The sequence below is a fragment of the Alligator mississippiensis genome, chromosome 16 (assembly GCF_030867095.1).
Source record: "Alligator mississippiensis isolate rAllMis1 chromosome 16, rAllMis1, whole genome shotgun sequence".
Lineage (NCBI taxonomy): Eukaryota > Metazoa > Chordata > Crocodylia > Alligatoridae > Alligator > Alligator mississippiensis.
Window position 1 is genome coordinate 1,978,426 of NC_081839.1, and position 18,754 is coordinate 1,997,179.

Genomic DNA, 18,754 nt, shown 5'->3' on the forward strand with positions numbered 1-18,754 from the left:
ACGGGCTTTGCTTTTGGGGGGGCAGGGTCCATCCTGCATCCTGAGCCCTGCCCACGTCATCGGTGCCCAGGCTGCCCCTGCCAGCCCCACGGCTCGCAGAGGGACCCCAGCCCAGCAAAGCCCTTTCGCCCACAGCGACCAGGCGCAGGGACCCCTGCCGATTCCAGCAGGCCGTGACCATCCCCAGGCCTCTCGTCTCTGCTTCCCACCTTCTTCCCACCCTGCAGCACTGTGCTGCCTCGAGGGGCCGAGACGAACCCCTTTGGGAACGGGAGAGGCCGGAGGTATCTTTAGGGAGGAAGACGGAGGTGCTAAATTGGGCGACGGGAGACATTTCACGCGGAGCTGGCGGAAAAGCCACGGGGGATGGAGAGCAACGGGAAGAGGACTCCCTCCCCCATTTGGCAGCTCAGCCCGTTGGCGGCCAGGAGGTAACAAGGGCCAAGCTGGCCAAAGCCCCTGGCTCCTCAAGGACAAGACAAGCGCGAGACCCCGGCTGCTTCACCCCGTTTCCCCTTTGCGATGCAGCCAGCGCTCGTCGGCCAGGCTGGAAGACGGTTTCCCGGGTTGGAAAGCCGCGCATCAGCTCCAAGCGGGCTCAGGAGCCGGAAAGGGGAAAACCCCGGGGATAAAACCCACTGTGCCGCATTTCCTTTTGAAGAAACCTTTGGCAGGAATTCATTCCCCTGCACGGCTCTGCCCAGGGCCGGCTGGCGACGGCCAAACCGAATCGCGAGGGAATTGCATCTCTCCAAAATCCCGTCCTCCTCTCTCGTGGTCGTGCCCCAGCCCCTGCCTGCCGCCCCCCTACCTCGCTCCCCCAGCGCCCGAGCCGGGAGGCTGTGGAGGGACTGAATACGAAGCAGGTAAAGGTGTTGGACTTACTGATGGATGGCTTGGAGGAACTTACGCTGGTGTTTCCGAACTTTGGCATGGTCGATCTTCTTCACCAGCTTGGTGTGTTTGTAGATGAGCCACGTTTCCCTGAGTACGTTAGCAGCAGCGTTTTTCACCTGCGGGAACAGGAATCAGCGTGGCCGCGGAGGGGCTGAGCTGGGATGCCAGGCGAGGAGCCCGGAGGGTGAGAGTCACCCCGTAGCAGCGCCAACGCAGGGCCCGGGGGCGAGCGCTGCCCTTCCAGCAAGCCCCCTGAGGGGCGGAGGTGCCCGGGGGCACGGAGGCTGCGGGCAGGCTGGGCTGGAGGCTGTGGGGAGGCCTTACCCGCTTCGTTAACTGCGTGTCCATCATGAAGTTGTGCACGTGTTTTTCAGCTTTGGTGAGTTCCAGCTTCCGGGCGACCACAGCGACCACCAGCGCCGTGCACCCGGCGCCCTGCGAGCGAGACAGGGTTAAGGGGTTACAGGGCTGCAGCAGGCAAGGGGATCCAAGGCCGGCAGGAGGGCAGAGAGGAGCCTCCTCCTTAGGAGACGAGGGGGCCAAACCCTGCCTGATTGCAATGGGGAGAGGTGGGGCTGGATGAGCAGGTGCCCCCGCTGGGGGACACAGCGCTGGTGATGGGAGCAGGGGCCAAGATCAGCTTTAGCAGCCTCTCCAGGCTGTTCCCTAGAAGAGGATAACAGCCTACTACTGCTGCCAGCGGAGGAAGGCCCTCCTGCAGCTCCAGCTGCAGCTCCACCATGGTCCCTACCCCAAAATAGGGGGTGACGGGGCTGGAAAAGCAGCAGCGTCCCTCCCAGAACTCGTCCCTGCGCAGCGTGCTCCGGACGCAGCATCTCTGCCCCCGACCCGCGCCCGTCCGGGCTTACCATGATGCCAGTGAGCAGGCAGACGCCCTTCCCGCAGTAGGTGTGGGGGACCATGTCACCGTAGCCGATGGAGAGGAACGTGATGGAGATCAGCCACATGGCTCCCAGGAAATTGCTGGTCACCTCCTGCTTGTCGTGGTACCTGCCAAGGGGCAAGAAGGCGCCAGTCAGAGCTCGCCGGGGGCCTGGCACCGTCCCCCGGGGCGGGATTTTGGAGGTCGCGCATCGCATCTTAATCCAACGTCAGGCCACGCCGCGGGGCTGCCTCGGGCACGCTCTGGGCAGCGGATGAGACTTGAACCTCTGCTACGAGGGGGAACTCGTCCGCCAGCCCCAGCATCCATCAGAGACCCTGGAGCTGGGAGTCTCAATAATTAGATGTCTCCTCTCGCCTTCTTCCCAGGGCCTGCGAGTGCAACGCGGGCTCAGGCAGGGGAATGAGCCCAGGCCAGCTTGCCAGGCTGGGCAATGCTGCAGGGCTTTACCCTGAAGCCCGTGGGGGTCACGCACACCCCCCCCCCCGGTGCCTGAGGTCGGCATTCAGCCCAGTGGAAACAAACCCAGCCCAAGAGCTGGAGCTCCAGCTGCAAAAAGCAGCCCGGGAGCACCGGCGGGCAGCTCCCCAGTCCCCACTGAGAGCCGGGCAAGGCATCCCAAGGCAGGACGGAGCGCGGCAAGGCTGGCGCCAGCGTCTCCCAGGCTCGGCTGGGGGTTTACAGCCTTAAAAAGCCAAATGGCTGGCCCCCTCCTGAGGCTCCTTGGGCCCGTTGCCCTTTGGCCCGGCTGGCTGGCACGGAGGAGACGGCCTGTGGCTGACCCGTTGGATGAAGATCGGTGGCACCCGCCTTACGGGAAAGCACTGATTCAGGGTCCCGCCGACTCGGGGGCACACGGGGATGTGCAGCAATAGCTCAGGGGACCCCTCCCCACCTTTTAGGGCATGACGGGGGGGGCAGGTGCGAGGGATCAGCCCGATGTCTGTGCAGAGCTTGGGTACGGCATGGCAGGGATGTGCCAGGCAATGGGATGATGGAGCCAGCCAGCCACACGCCTCGCATGCTGCATGCCAGCCTCGGCAGAAGGGAGAGAAGCCGGTGCAGGACACGGGCACCCTCCCCGCGTCCCGGGGACATGCTGCAGGTGAGCTGAAGTCTGCACCCACTGGATATGGAGGGACCCTCCCGGCACCTTCTGCTTGTGCCTCCAGGGAAGCTCTGTACGTCCCCAGGGCCTCGGGGGGAGCCATCTGCAACACACAACATCCCTTCCCCCTGGGGATCTCCAAGCCCGGGAAGCTGCAGGGTGCGGGAGACTCAGCCCCAGCGGAGAGTGGGTCCGTGACCAAGCCCCCAGATGTGTGGGCCTGGGCCAGAGACGACCTGGGTGTCTGCGACCCTAGAGAGCAGCTGGCCACGGGGGGCACAAAGGTTGCACAAACACCAGCACTTCCCAAAACACCTGTTCTCAAAACGGGCCAAAGCTCCCAGCTAGGAGGCCTGCCGGTCCCGCCAGCACCAAGCTGGGACGTGGCCTTCACCCTCCCAGGCCTCCGAGCCAGCTGGAGAGGAGAACCCCACGGAGCCACGGCTGGCGGGGTCTGCACCCCCACACCAGAGCCCCCACCTCCGAGCTCTGCTGTGGGCTGGCGCGAGGCTCTCGCCCACCGGTTTCTTCCAGCCTCAAATCCCTCATCATCTGCAGGGAGCCACGAGACCCCGTTCCTGGGCATGACACGGGGGGGAGCACGGAGAGGGGGTGGCATTTGTTCCTGTGCAAACTGGCACTACCCAGGGCACCAGGTCCACCCTCCTCGCTAAGGCAATGGGGTTGCTGTCGCGCACTGGCCTCTCGGGGCTGGGCTTCCTCCTAGTCCCCCCGTCCCTGGCTATGGAGAGGAACCACGGGTCACAGGCTCGGAGGCTGCCAGGGGGGTCCCCGCGAGGCTCTGTCTTGCTCCTCTGCCCCCCACCCATGTACCCAACTTGGGGAGCGGCAGACTCAGCACCGAGGGCCTGCATGGGGGGACCTTGTGCCCAGGCCGGAAACCCCGCAGCAAAACGAGTGAAGGATGGGGTGGGGGACGGGTGCCCGATGTGGGAGGACTGACGCGGAGCAGCTTTGCAGGTCCCGGGAGACTCGGAGCTGTGCAGCGGGCATCAGAGGCATGCAGGGGGGCGGGGGGAGAGGAGAGGAGAGGAGAACGGGGCCATCCGACCCCAAGCGGAGAGACAGCCAGACCCGAACACGGCCGGACCCGGACTCAAGCATGAGACTTCGAATTTAGGATTGCTGCGTTCCTCCAACACCCCCACTTCAGGCACTGTCCCCGTCTCCCCCCACCGCCCTGGCCACGGGCACGGGTGAGCCTTTGAAAGTGGGGCTTGGAACCTCGGCCGGGGTGCAGAGGTGACACCTCGCACGCGCATGTGTGTGTGCGCGAGGGGGGACCACAAAGCACTATGGGTGGAGGTGAGGCCAGTGGGGGCCAGCAGATGGATGGATGGATGGATGGATGGATGGCTGAGAGCGCAGCGGGTTAGCTCACACCGGTGAAGCCTGGGAAAGTTGAGGCGGGCGGGGGGAGAGGTGCGTGTGCACCTGTGCACGCATGTGTGCCCGTGTACATCTGCACACGCAGAAGCATGTAGGCGCAGCAAGCTGCCCCTCGCCAATAAAGGCCGCTAGACTGAGACCTGGCTCCGTTCAGCCACAGCCGTGGCCCCCGCGACCGACGATGATGGATGCCCCTTGCTCCTCCCAGAGAAGGTCCCTGCTGAGCTCTGGCAGCTCGGCACACCGGCTGAGGTGACCCCCAGCACTGCAGGGAGAGCTCTGCGGCCCGGGGCTCCAGCCCCTGACTTGCTGTGGGGTCGTGCTGCCCGTGCCTCAGTTTCCCCACTTGCACCACGGGGCTGACAAGTCACCTATTTGGCCAGGGAGCCTGGAGGCCTCAGGATGCCAGGAAGCACGCAGAAATCTCCGAGCAGGGGGTGGCGGAGGAAGGCCGGCTGAGCAGCAAGGGGGTGTTTCACAGGCCAGGTGTCCGAAGCAGACGCGGAGGTGCCAGCCACGGGGGCCAGAGGGCCTGAGCCCACCCTGCGAGCCAGGCATGAGGAGGGGGAGTGCGGCCCCGGCAGTGGGCGAAGGCGGGATGCCCTGGGCAGGGATCTGCCTGCCCAGCACCTGGGAGCCACGGGCCAGCCTGTTTCTTGGGGGGCCCTGGCTGCAGCCCATGCCAACGCGTGCCCTCACTCCCACCTGCCCAGGACACCCGGCTCCTGCTGCTGACGGGCCCCGCAGCTTCCTTCCCGCCAGCTTTGGCTTGCACGGCGGGAGCAGGAGCCCCGAATGGCCAGGATCCACTCCAGCAAGGCACGAGGAAGCCAGGCTGGGGTCTGCTCAGCTGCAGGGGCTAACCGGGCCGCCCCCACCCCTCGGCCAGGCAGAAGGGTGCGAGAGCCGGTCCGGGTCCTGGGGGTGGGGGCACCCCCGTCACCGACCAAAGGCAGAGGTTCCAAGTGAAAAGGCTCCAGGCTCCTTTCAAAGTTCACAGCCCCTTTGCTACCGGCTGCACCCCTACTTCTCAGCCCCCCTCCCCACCGCCGGCTGCAGCTAATCTTAAATTCTGGGCAGGCACAAGCCTGGGGCAGGGGTGGGGGGTGAGGGGTGGGGGCAGCGTCCCGTGCAGGAGCGTGGCTATGGGGTTCTAGGAACCAGGACTCACAGTTTGTCCCTGCGAGCAGCAGAGCAATCAGAGAGGGAAAACAACAGCAGATTAACGAGCAGTCCCACTCCTGGGGGGCAGAGGGTGGGGGAGAAGACAGCGCACGCGCGTGGACCGGACGTGGGCGCCAGCCCCCCACCGGGTGCGGGCAACTGGCAGCCGGAGCTCCCTTAGGCAGCGCTGGCTGGACACCCCTGCCCCGGCTCCGGTCAAGGGCAACGGACCCCCAACTCCTCCAACGCCAGGGGCAGCGCGGCCCCACCGGCATGCACTCGAACCCGGGAAGGAGCAGGGGGAACGGGGTGCACGGAGCTGTGAACCGGGGGGCAGCTGGAAACCAAGTCCCACACAGGGGCTGCGAGCAGCTCAGCCTGGGAGCGCCAGAAACCCTTCATCTTTCACCCAGGGAGGGAACACGCCTTTGTGTCCTGGCTGCAAAGGAGACTCAAGGGTGCTGTCCAGGCTCCCCTCGCCCCTTGGTTCCTACCCCGAGTCCCATGGGAGCCGCCCAGTCAAACTGGGCCGTGCGGCGCCTGGGCTGGGTGCATTACGGCCACGGCTTTGCACGCTCTACGGGGCAGCGGCGAGCGCTGGGGGCCCCATGCAGCCAGGTCAATGCCGACACCAGACGGTCAGGGTGGCACGGTGTGGCTGGAGCCACCGGTCACCGCTCTGGAGCCACCCGGCTGGGGGCAAGGGTTCGGTTCTGCCGCTAACACTGGGGAGGGGGTCAATACCGGCTGCCCAGAGGGTAGCTGCCCCTCGCCCGGACTCCTGCCCCGAGGGGTCCCCAGCCCTGCTCTGCCCACGGGAGCTCAGCATGCCACCAGCTGCACCACAGAGCCTGCCTCCCAGCACCGCCCCCGGGGACACGGCGCCGGCTCACCTCTCGCAGACGCGGACGGTCCAGGCGGCGATGATCCAGGAGGAGATGCTGAAGACCAGGAGGACAGTGCCGGGGCAGATGGTCATGAGGGTCTTCATAACAAAGCGGGTGTTGAAGTTGATCTTGTTGAGGGCCCCAATGCTGCGGGACGAGGCGTCGGTGAAGAGCTTGCTGTGCAGCAGCATGACGCGCCCGATCAGGTAGAGCCGCAGGAACATGGGGATGGACAGGATGATGTCCACGTCGGCGTCCGCCACCGAGGTGGTGTAGGTGAAGGCCAGGCGTGCCGTCCACGTGAAGATGTACTGGCCCGGCACGGGGTGGATGGCGCACACCAGCAGCTCCAGCGTGATGAAGAAGATCCGCTCGTAGGTCATGGCTATTCTCCAGTCGTCCGCCCCGTTGTCCACCATGAAGAGCTGTGGGGGGAGCGGGGGAGGTCGGTGAGAGGCCAGAGGACATGACACCCCCGCCTGGGACGCAGGAGCCCTGAGATCTGCCCCCGGCTTCCCCACCCCCCTTGGGCTCTTCCACAGGCCAGACGGTCCGAGCTGCCCCTTGCACCACAGGGCCCTGATCCTGGCTGGGGACCCATTGGGGCCAGCGCAGCATGAGCAGCTGGTGCTCCCCCCATGTGGGGGGAGGGGGTGAATATTCGCACGAATGGCCCCACACCCTTCAAGAGCCTGGGCTAAGTGATGCACCAATGGTCACCCCATGAGTCAGTGGCAGAGCAGGGCGCTCTCCTCCTGGGGCCAAGCTTGCGGGCACCGGGGGATGGAGAGGGCAGAAGAGGTGCAAAGAGACAGGGACAGGATGGATGCATGTCCTCTGCTCCCCATCCCGGCCAGCCCGGCGCACACGGTGATGACGCCAGCCCACGACAGAGTTTCCACGGGCGATGGCAGCACCGCCGGGACTCTGCCGGGCTCCTCCTGGGCCTGGCTGGTGCTGGGAGCAGCAGCAGGATGCGAGAGGAGCCTGCGGGAAGATGGATGCCTCTGCGGCGTCGGCAACAGCTGGAGCTGCTGAGCTGAGTAATGAGCGCGCGCCCGCCCGGCCCGGAGTCGCCGCGCGCAGCTGCTTCTGCGCCAGCAGCCGCGGGCCGTGTCCCAGGCCCCGAGCAGGGATTTTCCATCCCCCTTGGTGCTTGCCCAGGCTGCAGGCAGCTCGCCGGCCCGGCCCCCCGAGCCCCAGGGCGGTATGGGGGGGCCACAGCAGGGTCCCTTGACAGTCATCCCACAGCAACGGCTCTCTGCGAGCCCCCATGGACCCAACGTCTCTGCTGCTTTGCACCTGGGGAGCCCTCAGACAGCAACACACCTGCATCCTGGGGGCGCTGGGAGAAGGCACTGGTGTGCCAGGACCCCTGAGCTGCGTCCACACTGCAAACACCCTATGGGGTGGGGGGTGGGGGTTGCATGCCCATGGGAACGGGGCCCCACGGCCTGGATCCCAGCTGGGCCAAGCTGCAAGCAGCACGATGGCCTTCACAGAGGATTTACAACTCGGTGTCTGGCCACATGCAGGTCCAGGCTCAAAGACAACGGAGTCGGGGCAGAGAGAAGCCCCTCGGTTACCCGCTGGCTCTGGGCCGCAGCGCATGAGCTGCAGACGCTGCGGGAAGGAAGCGGTCAAAAAGTCTTCCGTTTGACTCTCTCAGCGTGGCAGCTTCGCTCCCAAACGTCTCTCACGCTCCTTTAAAAAGCCCCAGACCGAAGCCCCGAGTCTCGGCAGACACGGACACGGCCTCGTGCAACGCGAGTCCATGACCGCCCGGGGTCACTTGCTCGTTGGGGGGAATTCAGTGTCTTATTGCAGCAGGACTCTGCTTGGAGTCCAGTAACTCTAGCAAGGAAAAAGCACCGTGTTATTATCCATAAATCCTCCTTAAATGGCTGGAAAAACCTTTTCCAAGGGGCACACGTGGCATGGACAGGAGCCAGCTTTAGCTCTGAGTCTGACGGTAATGGCCTGAGGAGCATTAAAAACCCACATGGCACCCTGAGATCCTTTCTAGGGTGCTGCGGGGTGTCACACACATTGTGCTGGGGGTGCAAACATGATTCACAGGAGAAGCCCGGGGATTTCCATGGCCTTGCCCCTATGCACAGACCCCACAGCCGTGTGACCCCGGATCCCAACGCCCTCAAGCTCCAGGTGAGATGGGAGCAAGGGGGGCCCCGATCCGGAGTCTGCCCCTGCCCACCGCAGGAGGATCCCCCCCAGGTTTCACGCTGCCCCCAGCCTTGCCTAGGCCCGTCCCTGCCCCGCTGGGGGCCAGAGGAGCCACTCACCTGGATTTCCCTGGCGTGGTACATGATGATGAGGCCCAGCAGGATGATGGTCGACAGGCTGATAAGGCATTTCAGTGCAAATGAGTATGACGACTCCTGCGAGACAGAGGGCAGCTGCGTTAGGCTGGGCTTCCCTGCCAGCCTCTCCCTCTGCCAACGCATCACGGGGAGCATTCCATTTCACAGATGGGGAAACTGAGGCACAGAGGCTCGCCCCAGGTCACACAGCGGATCCCAGCTCCCGTGGATCCAAGCCGAGCTCTAGCTTCCTCTGCAGAGAGAGCTCACGGGCTTTGGCAGGTCCCTCCAGGCTGTGAGGCCCGGCCAAGAGGGAGCTAAGCCACGGTGCCACTTGGATGCCATGGCACCCATTGCACCCAGGGGTGCACTGACCAGGGGAAGCTCTCCACCTAGCCCAGGCCTTCCCCAGCGACCTCCTGGCACCTGCTTCAACCCTCGTGACCACAGCGTCAGGGCTTGGCGGCGCCGGCGGGGATCGGTGCACCATTCGTTGGCCACGGCAGGGAGGGAAGGAGCAGCCCCCGGCTTGGCACAGGGCAGGGGCCAGGAATCCCCAGTGCAGCCCAGAGGAGAGGGGCAGGGCCAGGGGCATGGGGAGATGGGGCACACACGTGGGCACACGCATGGGCCTGTGTAGGCCGGTTTCCCCATGCTCGTGCCCACACGAGACTGCCGACACTGCAGCCTCCGGGCCCGGGGATGCAGGCCAGCAGCCCCCTGGATGCTCTCAGCATCCCCTTCCCCAGCCGCCCCTTTGCACACCCATGCGTGGACCTGCTCGGGCAGGTGCCTCCTCCCAGAGGGCGGACACTGGCAGGCCTGTGGGGCACTTGCGTGTGCAGACCCCGGGGTGATGCCACCCTGCAGCACCCGCCATGCAGCACGGCCGCGGCCCCAAGCCTGGGCACCCAGAGGTGTCCGGCTCCAGCCCAGGACATCCCTGCCCCAGCGCCCGGTCCGTACCTTGGTGTAGACGCCCCAGGAGAGCTCCGTCTCGGTCACCATGACGACGATGCCGAACATCCCGAAAATGAGGGCGTAGTCGCTGAGGCGCTTGCGCTTCTCGAACAGGGCTCGCCGGTGGCCCAGCCGGTACCCGACGTTCTGGTTCTTGCGCTGCCGCCGGGTCCGCTCCGCTTCCGCCGCCTCCTCGTCGTCCTCGTCCTCCTCCCCGGCGTCCACGCTCGTGTCCGACACCTTGGCCTGCTCCGGCTTGGAGACCACGGCCTCCAGGCCGGCGCTGTGCAGGGTCTGCAAGGGCTGGGTCTCAGCCTCCAGCTCGGGGAGGTGGCGGGGGGAGGCGCTCAGGCTGCCCAGGGGCCGGACGACGCCTCCATTGTACTTGCAGCTGTTCATGGCTATCTCGGTGAAGGGGTTGGGCTCGCTGACGGTGCCCACGGAGCCAGCATGGTTCAGAGCCCACGAGCCGGCATGGACCTGCGGGGAGACAGCCGGGGTCAGGGCCACGCGCTCATCGCTGGAAGGAGTCGGGCTGGGCTCAGCTCGGGGCAGGGAGCAGCACGGCTGGAGGAGGGCCGAGCCCCAGAGCCCCACTGCAATCAGGGGGGCTCGATTCAGCCCCACGTGGCAAGAGCCCGGAGCCTGCAGCACAGAGGACACGCAATGGGGAACGTCCCTGCAGCCCCCGAGCCCGCACAGGCGGGAGGGACGCCACCCCAGACCCCGGAAAGCAGTAAAGGCATCCCACCAGTGTTGCAGGGGAGGTTTGGGGAGCACGGGGCAGGGCCCAGAAGGCGCAGAGGAGCTGGCGCAAGGGTTTTTGCACCCTGCTCGGTGCCAGCTGCGGTGTGGAGGAGCTGGGCAGCTCGAGGGCAGCTCTGTGCAGCTGCTTCTCAAGGGTGATGGCAGCTGCCAGAGATGCCCCTGGGGCTGCAGATCTCATGCAAACCCATCCCGAGCACCCTGCAAAGAGACCAGGCTGAGCAGAGACCCGCCGACACCACGTACCAAGCCCTATGCAGGATGCTGGCACGGGTCTCCCATCCAAGCACTGGCCCTGCTGGCCCCTGCTGAGCTTCACCAGCCTGGTGGCAGCCCGGCACCAGGACAAGGGGGTTGAATCCAGCTAGGCATCCCGAGACCTGCCGCTCCCTTATGTCCTCCCCAGCCCGAGCGAGCTCTCCTCCCCTCCAGGCTGGAGAGGCAGCTCTTGGGGCCCTTGGGAGGCTGTTGTTTACCGGGCAGAGCCGAGCGCATGGGGCTCGTGGGAGCCCAGGCAGGGAGGCGCCAGCCTGGAGCCACCCGAACCCAGCACACGCCTGGGAGGGACTCGCCTCCAGGCACACGCAGCCTCACTCTTGTGTGCATGCACTCACAACCACACACATGCATCCTCTCTTGCATGTGCACACACACCCCTGTGCATGGAGACGGGCGTGCACGCAGGTGCTCACCGCCCCAGGAGCACACACGTGTGCCCAGGTCTCCTCCATCCTTCTCCTAGCCCTCGTGGGTGGGGGGGCCACGATATCAAGACACCCCGCCTGCCGCTGGCAATGTGGGCTCAGCCCCGCTGTGTGCTGCCCGGGGTGCCCTGCTCCCCCCAGCGCCATCCACATTGTTCCTGGGCACGACGCTCCTTCCCGCCCCGCTGGAGTGACGCTCCTGGCTGGGCTAATTACAGCCCCGGCGCGCCCGCCTCCAGCACGCCGCTCTCCCGGTGACAGCAGCCGCAGGCCTGGCAGCAGAGCCCACCCCCGGCGCGGCGCTGTCGAGGTAATTGCAGAGCCGAGCGGGCGAGCTGCCTCCCCGGCGTGGGGGAGGAGGGGAACAGGCCCAAATTACCCTGTCCCGCTGCCTCCGTGCGTGACACCGGGACACCGTGGGAGCAGGGCCATGCCTCGGCAGAGCGCGTCACCTCGGCCGCGCGCTGCTCGGGGGTAACAACCTGCTACTGCCGGCGGCTCCCAGCGCTCCCATGCCCAAGAGCCCAGGTGCAGAGCATGAGGGTCGCCCTGCCCCAACCTGCCCGGCACAGCAAAACCGGGACAGACCCCACAGCTGTCGGGTCAATGGAGAAGGCTTTTCCAGGGCATTTCTGACTCAGGTTTGGCCACCTGGGATGCGGCCTCCTTCCAACCAGCTCCGCTGCAGACTCCCCCGGGGAGGGATGGGAGCAGCAGCAGCAGCAACGGCTTTCATCCCGTTTCATGCTAGAGGCACAGGACCCGGGGCTCGGGGAACGGACCTCCCAATCTGAGCAGCCCTGTGCACCAACCACAACCTCAGCACCAAACACGAACACAGCAATGAGACCTGCAACGCGGCTCCCTTACCATACAGGATCCCCCAGACCGCCCTGCTCTGGGGACGCGCTGCCCACCGCCACCAACTGAGGTCTGAGCCCGCGGTGCCCACCGAGTGCCGGGTGTGGAGGGAGGCGTTCGCGGGTTTGCTGCGCTCGGTGCCTCTGCCGCTCTCTTTATTCCCCGACGCAAAACCTACCGGGAGCAGGGCATTAAAAATGGATAGCGCCGTGCCCAGGTCACTGCCTCCATTGTGCGCGCGAGCTAGGAGATGAGTCCTTGGGCTGAAATGATATTGCCGGCAGCCTCCGGGCCCCGGGTTGTATGTGTGTATGGTCTCCAAATGGCCTCGGAGACCAGCACGGCTTTATACGACACCCCTTCCCCCCCGCACGCACGCATGCCCCCCGGCACAACACACATCTAGCAACCAGGGCGCCTGGGCTCTGCTCTGGTGTGGGACGCTGCGTGTGGCAGTGGCTAGGACAAGTGGGAGCCAAGGCATGGGCTTCCAGTGCCAGCTCTGCCACTGCCTGACTCGGGCAAGTGACCTCCCCTCTCTGTGCCTCGGTTTCCCCACATCCCACTTCCAGCTGCATGGGCAAGAACACCTGCAAGGGGCATTCGGACACGGGGCTGGGGGCCCTGTCAGCAGCCAGCTACTGCAGCACAGGGCTAGGGTACCCCTGCAGCATTTCCACAGGGCCACGCACCTGGGTCAGGGGTGCCAGCCCATCACCGTCATTGCACTGCGTGCAGCTCCAGGGCTGAGACACGGCCTGGCCTTCCCTGGAGCGGGCACCTACCTCAAGGGACTGTGAGCAGCATTGCTCGCATCCAGACAGCCCAGCCCAGCCCAGCCCATCAGGGCAGCACTGCCCTATTAGCAGACCTGACGCCACCGCAGGCCCTTCCCTTCACCACGTCCAGCACCGTTGCAGCACAATTACGTCCTGACGTGGACGGCAGCTCCAAAGGAACCAGGCGGATCCCGGATGTCGGGGACAACACCAGCAACGGGCACAACCGGAGAGCTGCACCGATGGTGCTCTCGGGCATCTACATGGAGCCGGCTGCCTAAATAGCAGATGCCCAAATAGCCCCTCCTGAACATCTGGTGCTCGCTTGCACCACGATGCGACGAAGCTGGGGGGCTGGCAGGGGGGATGCTCTGCAGAGGGGAGCAGAGAGGAGCTGGCTGGGGGTATACATGCACTGGTTATACAGGCCAGGAAAGGGCTGGCTTTGCCCCCCACTGATACCGCTCCCCCCATCGCCACCCAGGGAAAGGAATTAAAAGGAGAAGCTGCAGGTTCTGGGGGGCAGCAAGCAGATGCTGGTCTGGCGGCTGCAGGGAGCCACAAGCTGCTCCAATGCTTCCAGCCCTGGGGGTGGCAATGCCTTGCTATTATCAGACGGTGCCCTGGCACCTGTTCCCAGCCATCTCTGCAGCCATGGGCCTGTAAAAAAACAGCGCTTGGGGATCCTGGTGCCCAGCTCTGTGCTCCCGTGCTGGAGCAGGCAGAGGCAGCTTGGCTGGGGCTCAGCTGTGGAGTCCCCCCCGCAGCCTCCACTGCCACGGCTGCATTGCACCCGCGCCAGGAGGCTCAGGGACCCGCTGGGCTGGAAGCCTCCGCAGCAGCCAAGGGCGCGTGGGGACCGGCGAGGCCCCGGCAGGGCTGCGGAGCAGAGACAAACAACATGCTGCCTCCCCTGCCCACGCTTCCTGCTCCCCACCCGGCCTGGGCACCGTCCCTTTGGCACAGAGCCGGGCTGCCAGCGTGTGCCAGCCTGCGAACGGGGGGAGCCCTGACCTGCCGCGGCTCTCGGGACCACCGGGGAGATGCAGTGCAGCCTGGCCTCACCCGCTGCCCCGGCCTGGGTGGCTGGAACCCGAAACCCTGCCTCTGGGCTGCAGACACTGGACCTCCAGCCAAGGTCACGGCCAGTCCTGGGCTCCTCCATCTCCCAGCTGGGCCGGCCACGAGAGGGCAACCGAGTGCCACGCTGCACCCCCGCTCCCAGCCAGGGGAGGGAACCAGACTAGTGGCCTGCTGGGCTCTGCCTTCCACCCGCCCGAGGGCCACGGGTCCAGAGCACGGCATGGACTGATGCACCGCGGAGGATGGCCATGGCCCGGCCACCACCGGGAGAGCATGCTGGGCATGTCACCGCTGGAGAAACTGAGGCATGGAGCAGAAAAGCGACTGCCCACGAGTCCTAACAGAGGTGCCAGGATGCTGCATGGGCAGAGGGGACAAAGCCACCCCCAGCTGGGCTCTGCACCCGTGCAGCTGCCCCTGCGCCATGCTCCCTCCCGAAGGCTGGAAGAGAAGCCAGGAGCCCGGGACACAGCAATGCCCCCTTGCAAGGTCAGATGCGCCTCCTGCTCCTGCCCCAGGGCCGGGCCCCACCGCGCCAGGCGCTGCACAGACTGTTTGTCGCAGGCATCACACACACAGAGCAGGAGGGGACCCCAGCCGACCTTGGGGGCCACCGTGCTGCACAGCATGCAAGACAGGGACCAACAGCGCAGAGTCCCGGGGTCATCGTGGCTGGGTGGAGGGTTGGTCTCTCTTTACAGCAACTGCCCATATTGAAACCTGCCCCCAGCCCTGGGCACCGGCTGGGCCCATGCTGTGGACAGAGATAAATACCCTGGCAGCTTTCCACGTGCCCCCTCTCAGCCCCCGTTTTTGGGCAGGGGCTCCTGCTAGGCTGCAGTGGTCTGGACGATCCCTTCCGGGCTCCCTCTCAAATGCTGGCTGCATACATTTGCATACATTAGGCCTGACTTTGCAAGGAGGGGGGCACAGATGAGGCCCCCAGCTCTAGCAGAGCGAGACGCCTCCCATCAGGCGAGCGTGGATGAGTCACGCAGCGCGGCCGACAGGAGCGCCACGCCGTGACGCTCCCCAGCCCAGGGCCCCTCTCAGCCCCACTGCACGGTTCCAGCCCAGGCCGATGCCAGACCCTTGGCCCCACACAGCATCCCTGCCTGCACCAGAGCCCCCCGACGGACCCCGCAGCGCTTCAGGCCTGTGGCCTTCAGTGGAGGGACCCCGATTGACATCAGCTGGGGATTTGGCCCCTTTGTGCATAGGCGGGCAGTGGGGCATACTCGTGGCAAGGGGGCAAAGCCTAAAAAGTCCCCGTCTACTCTGAGGGATGTCTCCATGCACCGCGCGCAACCATCCGGCACAGAGGAGAAGCTAAATCTAATTACGCAGGGCTGGAAATTCGATGCCCTCCTCCCTGAGCAGACGGCAGAGCCCGTGTGCCCAGTGCCCGTCTCCTGGAGTGTGCTGGTGACATGGCCAGCCCCTCGGCCCTGCATATCAAGCCTTCCCCTCCAGCCTCCAAGACCCCCAGCAGCCAGCCATGTGCAGCTTCACGCTGCTCCCAGCACCGTAAACCCGGGGAGCTGGAGGGGGAACTTGCAGCGTCCGCAGATCCGGAAAAGCCCCAGCCTCACACTCACGGCTGCAATACCCAGGGTGGGGAGCCCTCCTGGGAAGCGATAAAAGGCGAAAGCACAGATCGTGCTGGAAAGATGGGTCCATTTCCTTCTCTACCTTCCTTGGGGAACTATCCAGGACCTTTAGTCTCTGCAGGAAAGAAAAGCTTGCAGTACATTGGAAAAAGAAAGAAAGAAAGAACAGGAAGGCTCTGAAGGGTTGATGCCAGAGAGGTGTTGGGGTTTAAAGACCTAGTTGAACCCCAGGGAATTTGGGGGGAGCCTCAGCCTGGATCAGACCCAGGCATGCTGGAAAGGGAGCCTGGAGCCCCACTCAGCGCATTTGGTCCTGCCAAAAGTCCCAGCCCCACAGCAGCCCCTCTGCCCCTGGGGCATCAGAGGCCGGGGAAGGCCAGGGAGATACAAGGTTGAGGGAGGGGAGAGGCAGGACCAGACCAGGATCCCTTCTGCCCCATGCAAACGCCCCGCTCCAGGCAGCCGTCACCTCCTCCCAGTCCCCACAGCGCCAGGGGCCCGGCAGAGAGGTCCTGACCCCTAAACGGGTGAAAACTCCTGGGTAAGGACACAGCAAGGCTCTGTCCCGGCGCGGCGCTGGGGGAGGCGGGTCCCCCGAACCGCTCCCCAGCCCCAGCCTGGCAGACCCTGAAGACATCAGCTGGAGGTGCGAGACAGCAGCAGAGGGAGGAAGGACAAACCCAGCCCTGCATCACCAGCCACTTGCAGGGACGTTTCCATCTCCCAGACCCAGGGCCGTGTTATGGGGGAGAGGGGCTGGGAGCCGGGACAGCCCAGCTCAGCCCCCCTGCAAGGAGAGGGCTGCACCGGGCCGGGCCGGGCCGGGCCGGGCCGGGGAGGGGAAGGGCAGGGCGGCAAAGTTTGAAGCCCAGCTGCCTGCGCTCCGGCAAGGCAGAGACCCAGAGAGCCCTGGCCCCGGCTCGGATCCGGCGCTGGGTCCGGCTCGCAGGGCTGTGCAGGGAGCGGAAATCCAGGCCCCGCTCCCCTCAGCACCAAACCAAAGGCCTGGGGGTGGCCTCGGGGAAGGGCCCCGTCCCCCTCCAGACACCGCTCTGCCCAGGGGGGCCCGGCACAACTGCCCCCTCCACCCCGTCCGTCCGTCCGCGCTGGGCTCCTCTCCCCCAGCACCGCCCCGCTGCCGCCTGCCCCGGGCGGGCTCCAGCCGCGCCGCTTTTGTTTTGCTTGGCTTTTTTTGCAATGGTGCATTGGGCCGGCTTCAGCGTGCAAACACCCCCCCCACAACCACCCCCCGCACAAATCACGCGTGCACACACACGCACACACAAGCACAGACGCACACACGTGCACTCACAAGCATGCCCGCACACGGACAATCACACACTCGCGTGTGCATGCGCACACGCACACACACACACACACACACACACACACACAGAGCCAGACACGCACAATCACATTCACACCGCCCCTCGGGGGATACCCAACTCAGCAGGATGAAAGTCAAGAGTGGGGGAGTGCCCAGCCCCTGGATGGACACACGCATCGCAGACACTTACACAATCACCACACACACTCACAATCACTCCCCCCCAACCAAACTCAGTATGGATGAAACAGCCCGGGTGGGGGGGGGGTGATGGGGGTGTCCAGCCCTAGACACACACACACACACGCACACACTCACAGTGGACGCACACACTGGACACGCGCTCACACGCACACACACGCACACACGGGACACGCACACGCACACTACACACACACGGACCCGCGGGGCCGGCGGTACCTGCGGGCCGGGCCGGGCCGGGCCGGGGCCGGCGGGAGGCGGCGGCGCTGCGGCTCGGGAAGTTGCGGGGCGGCCGCGGGCGCTGCGGGCAGCGGCGGGAGGAGGAGGAGGAGGAGCGGGAGGCGCGGGGCGAGGACGCGGGGGGCGGCGGCGGCGGCGGCTCGGGGCCCCGCGGTCCCTGCGCCCGGCAGCCCGGGCCGCCTCCGGGCTGGGGGCCGGGCGGCGCAGCGCGGCTCCCTGCGGCCGCTGCCGCATCCCCGAGCGCTGCGCCGGGACCGGGCTCCGGTTCATTGGTGCCCCCCGCCCCCGCCCGCGGGGAGACACGGACCCCTCCCTCCCTCCCACCCGCCCCCCGCACCCGGACAGGGGGCTCGGTGCCCCCCTGAACCCAGTGCCACCCCACACTGGGTGCCCAGCGCAGCCCGCCAGCCCCTGGCCTGCCGGCGCGAACGCCCCCCACTTGGCACAGAGGCTCCCAGGTGGGAAGGGGCAGACAGGGGGGTGCGAAGGGCAGCTTTTCCAGCCGGGCACTGGGGCCCTCTCTGGGTGCTGCGATGAGCCTGCCCTGCCCAGGTGCCCACGTGCATGGATGAGCGCGAGGCTCTCTTCTACCGCTCCAAGGTCAACCCTTGAAGGCGGCCGAGAACCGAGCTCAGCGCGTCCACCCCGGGCTTTGCACCCGCCGACCTCAGCCTGCTTTTCAAATGAGTTCAGTTCAATGGGCGGCTGCAGACTAAGCTGGCTCGGGCTAAGTCCCGCTCCACAGAGATGCCCAGACCTCTGGTGCTATCAGACTCGGGGGGTTTCCATGAAAGGCTCGCTGCCTTTCAGAGGTCAGGTGCATGGTGGGAGCCAGCAGACATCACAGACAGCCGGGCTTCCCCGGCTTTGCCATTTCAGTGGTGGGTTTGTTCAACTTCCAGTGCAAAACACTCTTTATTTTGCATCCCAGGTTCCCAGCCAGCGCCAAGGGCAGCTGGGAACAACCCCCCATTGGAGGTCATTCCTGGGGGGGCCTTGGTCAAAGGTGGGTGAAAAGACAATGTTTTTGCAAGCCTCTGTGCAAAGATCATGCCCTTCCCTACTGGTGAGGACCTGGGCAAAGCTGCTGATGCCCCCTTCATGACACGGGACTGGTCTCAGCACCGCTGGGGTGGGCAAAACCTGGGGGAGACCTAATGCTTATTCCACCCCAAAGGGTCTTGCATGTGGTCCTGGGCACAGGCTGAGGCAGGAGCCGGCAGGACCCCACCTCCCATGCCCTCAGCTACTCCCATGTCTATCCTGTCAACCCCTGACTTCCCCCCACAAAATAATGTCCCCCAGAGAAGGATGTGGGAAGGCGACCGCTTTAACTCATTGCAAGGAAATTGTCTAGAGAAGCCTTTGGCTCCTTCAGCCCCCTGCACCCCGGGGGAACCGGGCAGCTGCCCAGTGCTCCCCCCACTTCCCAAAGGCAGGAGCAGGTCCGCCCCCCGGCCAGCCAGATGGCACGGGTAACAAGAAAAATACACAGCCCAGACCTCTCAGACCCCGCACGCTCCTGGCTCACCC

The 18,754-nt window shown here is 65.7% G+C and overlaps 1 protein-coding gene across 1 annotated transcript in view; it reads right to left on the minus strand.

Moving 5' to 3' along the window:
• KCNN1 (potassium calcium-activated channel subfamily N member 1) overlaps window positions 1-18,754 on the minus strand; it is a 29,312-nt gene that overhangs the window by 3,450 nt on the left and 7,108 nt on the right. Inside the window, exons 2-7 of the mRNA XM_059719566.1 lie at window positions 9,658-10,131; window positions 8,674-8,769; window positions 6,377-6,795; window positions 1,767-1,908; window positions 1,222-1,332; window positions 886-1,013 (exon numbers count right to left, since the gene is read on the minus strand). Of these exons, the coding sequence (XP_059575549.1) occupies window positions 886-1,013; window positions 1,222-1,332; window positions 1,767-1,908; window positions 6,377-6,795; window positions 8,674-8,769; window positions 9,658-10,050 (1,289 nt within the window). The 5' untranslated portion in view covers window positions 10,051-10,131. The remainder of the gene's footprint in view (window positions 1-885; window positions 1,014-1,221; window positions 1,333-1,766; window positions 1,909-6,376; window positions 6,796-8,673; window positions 8,770-9,657; window positions 10,132-18,754) is intronic.